At 36.5% G+C, this 5,282-nt stretch overlaps 1 protein-coding gene and 1 pseudogene across 1 annotated transcript; both read right to left on the bottom strand.

The window, feature by feature from the left end:
* Nucleotides 1-355: 355 nt before the first annotated feature.
* LOC127095396 (pentatricopeptide repeat-containing protein At3g04760, chloroplastic-like) lies at nt 356-2,256 on the bottom strand (annotated as a pseudogene).
* A 253-nt stretch (nt 2,257-2,509) lies between these two features.
* LOC127098388 (lipoyl synthase 2, mitochondrial-like) lies at nt 2,510-4,970 on the bottom strand. Its single transcript, XM_051036973.1, has 4 exons — nt 4,425-4,970; nt 4,116-4,327; nt 3,457-3,836; nt 2,510-2,828 (listed from the first exon to the last, which is right to left on the bottom strand). Exons 1-4 carry the CDS (start codon nt 4,856-4,858, stop codon nt 2,706-2,708), a joined length of 1,149 nt encoding a protein of 382 aa, XP_050892930.1. The 5' UTR covers nt 4,859-4,970; the 3' UTR covers nt 2,510-2,705.
* Between the last annotated feature and the right edge of the window lie 312 nt (nt 4,971-5,282).

The raw sequence follows: 5,282 nt of genomic DNA, 5'->3' as shown, positions 1-5,282 counted from the left end.
ATGAATGATTTATTTGGAATAAAATGATATCTCAAAATGAATTATCAATTTTAATTTTCAATACATTTTTTTCAATTCTACTCTCTAATTAATCACTTTTATCATTCTCAATACTTGACAAAGACACTTTAGTAAAAATATCATTATCTCCTCCATTTATTCTTTTTTCTTAATCGATGTGAAATGATCAATTGAATCACTCATTGTGGGACGGAGGGAATAAACTGAAAGCAAAAGTTGGTATTCATTAAATTGGATAGAGCAAAAATCTTATCGAAAAGACCTTGATAAATCAATTTTATGCTCATGAAGTTAGGTCGTTCTCATAAACCAAACTCCTTGTGCGCATAAAACACATGAAACGATTGAATGAATCTTCTGAAATAACATCCATATAACAAGATATAACAAGTGAGTAAGCCAACTCTATCGCATCATTTCGCCATCTAGTAAAACCAATCTCTTGAATCAACAATGTGTATGTAGTTTCATTTGGCAAACATCCTCTCTGAATCATAACACCAAGCTCCTCTATGATTCTTTGCACCGCGCACAAACCAAGAAGAGCAGTATTGTAACAAATAACAGTAGGCTGACACTTGCATCTCTCCAACATGTCAACCAACAACTCAATTGCTCAAACAACGAGCATCTCTCCAACATGTCAACCAACAACTCAATTGCTCAAACAACGAATCCATCTCTGCACAAGCAAGAAATAAGTGAATTATACGTGATCCCTTCAACACATTCATAGCCTTGTCAATTTTGCCATTACGACAAAGCAAAGTAATCAACGTGTTGAATGCCACACGATTTGGCTCACAACCTTTATCCAACATATCAGACATCAAACTTTCCCCAGCTTTCCATTTCCCATCATTCAAAAGACCCCTCAACAAAATATTATAAGTACTCACACCAGCAACACAACCCTTATTACTTATACTAATAAGAAACTCAAAAGCTCTATCCAATAACTCTTCTCTACACATACCATTAACAACAATATTGTTAATAAACATTTCGGGTCGAAGCCCTCTAAACAACATCTCATCCAAAAGCTTCTCATCATTACCACCCTAAATATTAGTTGCTTCAATCAATATAGTATAAGTACTAACAGTTGGCCTACAATTATCTTTCAACAACTGATCCATAACCCTTAAAGCCAAGCCAAGCCAAGTTTTCCCCTCCCACAGATTCCCAATGAGAATATTTTATGTAATAGTATCAGGTAAAAAGCCTCTCTTTTTCATTCTATCAAGCACCTTATTAGCATTATCAACTCTGTCAGCTTTACAAAACCCACTTATAACTGCATTATAAGCGAAAACATCAGGCTCACCATGCTTTTCCAAAATTTCAATAACCTGAATAGCTTTTTTTTCTTTTCTTTAAATTGAAAAAACCGTTTATCAAATTTGTGCCAAGAATAACATCATCTTACAAACATATACAACTATAATTTAATATGCAGTACATGTTCCGAAAGAGCTAACAAATTATTGTTACTCAACCCTACAAAACCATGCTTTTCCAAAATTTCAATAACCTGAATAGCTTTTTTTTCTTTTCTTTGAATTGAAAAAACCGTTTATCAAATTTGTGCCAAGAATAACATCATCTTACAAACATATACAACTATAAATTTAATATGCAGTACATGTTCCGAAAGAGCTAAGGTTCACGCCCAGGCCTGGACATCTGGAGCATGGAAATAAATGGTGGGTGGCCCGATAGTAGAAACCATAGTAGGTGGCCCACCGGATCTTAAACGAGGCTCTGATACCATGTTAAGAATGTGTAATTGGACCTAACTCAACCCTACAAAACCGGTTGGTAGAATGAGGACTGCCCCCACTTATAAACACATGTTCAGGCCATATATTGTCCGATGTGGGACTCTTAACAACATGCAATGCAAGAGCAGAGCCTCACCAAGATTTACCCTGCCTAGGATTTTACGATAACATACAATGGACCAAGATACACACACAGCAGACCCATGGAACAAATGGATCACCAAAATAAAACTTTCCACGTTCTATCAAATATTATATGCTCCAGTAATCTATCATAGGCAAAAAAGAATCATTGGCATAATCAAGCTTTCAAGTGTTTCAGGGTCTCCAGCCCCACAGGGTGTTGAAAATACAAACCAACCCAAAAAAGGAATAGCTCACAGCTACAACGCTTCCATCTAATGATTGTAACAGTGACACTAAACAAGGTTTCAGGACAAGTTGTAACCATAATTATATACACGCTCTTGCTGGTACACTGATAGTAGTCCCAATTTCACTAAGGTATATGACTAGTGTTAGATTGTCAGTTAACAAACAAACAAATACAAAGCCAGTAGGAGCACATAAAAAAACACACTTCAATTTAATTATTTCAAAAGCAACAGTTTTACATGATTTCTCAAATAATAGCTTCAAACAAAATACTTTTGATAGGTACAATAATAAGTATAAATTGTATGGGTTAAGGAGAGCAAAATAAGTTCAGGTAGATGAGAACACAATTTAACTTTAAAGATTCGCATTTTCCATACATTTGTCCATTCATTGATGGTTTATTGCCCGTTTAATGATAGATTACATGCGGTAAGGGAGTCAATATAAAGTTAGCCTGCACCTCTTCTCATACATAATGCACAGTAGTGTGTAAATAACAAAAATGAAAGAAAAAATAATGGATCAACAGGTACTCAGCTTTGAGGAAGATGCGGCTCGATCTCTGTCAATCATGGATTTAATATAGAATTCACCTGCTTTGTATGATGACCTTACCATGGGCCCAGATGCCACATATCGAAATCCCTATCAAAGTAGAACTAATCAATCATTTATACCAAATGATCAAGTTATGATTACTGGTACAAGAAGTGTTTAATATATTGAGCTTTTCCAAAAATCAACATGATGCAGGATGCGACAATTAAAAGGAGAGAAGTGTGCCATGATTATGCTTGAATGGTGATGTACAGAATACAAGTTACAGTATTACAATTAAATATCTATAGGAAGGGCCACCAGGAGTGCTAACTTAGTAACTGTAACTGGTAAGCACTGTTAATTAACTATTATTAGCAAGGCGTGCTATTTTACACCCACTGAATATGCAAGAATGATGCTGAAAATGACTTTATCTGCATCAACTTTGGAGGAACAAGTATAAATTTATAAATACCAGCAAGAAGCCCAAATGTTTCATGTCATATACTGTGCACCATAGCAAACCACAGAGAATATAGCAAACCACCACCAAAACATTTTAGTAAATGCTGACTGAAATTAGGACTTCAAGAACGCCAGCAAAACTATGACAACTTTGGATGCTAATAGCAATTATTTCTCATCCAGCAAACTACATTCCTCTCATGTCATCCAACAAACAAATAAAGTACAAATAAGCAGGACCACAGAAATAAATGCTATATAGACATACCATTTCCATGCCAAGAGTCTGATACTTCTCAAAGGCCTCGGGAGTTATATATTCTGACACTGGCATATGGCGCTTTGAGGGTCTCATATACTGACCAAATGTCATCACATCAACACCAGCTGCTCTCACTTTCTCCATTGTTTTCACAATCTGGTCAGGTGTTTCCCCACAACCTAACATTATTGAAGTCTTGGTGAGGGTCCCCGCAGGGGCGTAATCCTTAGCCATCATCAGAACATCCAAAGACTGCTTAAACTTAGCCCGATGATCCCGCACCGCACTTTGAAGCTCTTCAACTGTCTCGATATTGTGCGCAAAGACATCTAGTCCTGATTTAGAAACTTTCTCTACGCATTCAGCATTTCCTCGAAAATCGGGAACTGTTGCAACAAAATCAACGGAACAATAATCACATGGATAAATTATAAGTAAAGTGTCCTTAATAATATAGCTTGCCACCACTCAACCCTACAATAAAAATATGTAGAAATCAAACCAAATTTTCAGATTTATTCCCTATGCTCAAATCCCAATAAACATTATTCCTTCTTTAATTCTAGTTAAATGAGATACTATTAAACAGTACCAGTTCAATAGTAAACAGCAATGCATGAAAAACTCATCAACAGGAACTGCATATGTGCAAAATGTATGTATACCTAAGGCTTCTATCAACATGCTAGGTTTCAGTGCCTTCAGCTTCTGCACTGTTTCAGTAAAATGACCACTCCCTTGATCAGGTAAATCATCACGGTCAACACTTGTTATAACCACATAATCCAAACCCCACGACGCAATTGCCTCAGCCACATTGGTGGGCTCATCAGGGTCAGGTGGTGGAGGAGTTCTTGATGTCTTAACATTACAAAATCTGAAAAGTAACACAAATTCATTATATTGAGTGTTCTATCAACAAAATATTCCACATAAAACTTCAACAGGTTTTATAAAAGTGATTGGTGTATAACCTGCAACCTCGAGTACAAGTATCTCCAAGAATCATGATAGTGGCAGTGGCAGTGCCGGTTTCTCCACCGGACCAACACTCTCCCAAATTAGGGCACTTTGCCTCCTCACAAACCGTATGAAGCTTCAATTCACGGAGCTTTTTCTTAATCTGCACATACTTCTCACCACCGGGGATTGATTCCTTCATCCATTTCGGTTTGGGAAGCGGTTTCTTCTTAGTTCCAACCTCAACAGAGTACGCTTTGTCCGATTTCAAGGAAATGAAGTCCGACAGAGATGGTGACTCGGTCGCTAGCCGAGCCCGAAGTCCTGCCAGATTCTGCTGGAATTCAGACGGAGCTGAGGTGGTTGTGGTGGTGGTGGAAGATGAAGAGAAGGTTTTTGTAGCGCACTTGAGGCTTCCGGCGACGGTTCTAAACCGCGAATAGATCATCTCTCTCGTTTCTTGACAATCACAGATTGCAGAAGCGAAGAGAGAACGCAAAATATACGGATTTCACATTTTTTTTAAATAATCATTTTTAATCTTGTTATTTAGTGGAGATTAAACTCGTCAATATTATTTATACATAGATCCACCTTTGGTTCTCTTATTTATTTTTTAAAAAAAATCTTAGGACATGTTTGAAATACTTTTTAATTTTTTTTTTTTAGTTTTTAAATTTAGTAGAGTCTCCATTAAAAGTAGGAGATCTAGCTGTATAATTTTTTTTCCTCTGAGATACTGTAGTCATGACTGACAATGTCAAAAGGATTATCCTCATCCTCATTAGTGATAGTTGATTGAGGATCAGCCATAATTAAAAGGTGTTTTTTAGGATCTTTTATGCACCATATTAAGTTTTTAGCATAGACAT

This window comes from Lathyrus oleraceus, chromosome 6 (genome assembly GCF_024323335.1).
Source record: "Lathyrus oleraceus cultivar Zhongwan6 chromosome 6, CAAS_Psat_ZW6_1.0, whole genome shotgun sequence".
NCBI lineage: Eukaryota > Viridiplantae > Streptophyta > Magnoliopsida > Fabales > Fabaceae > Lathyrus > Lathyrus oleraceus.
This window is presented reverse-complemented; position numbering and strand designations above follow the sequence as displayed.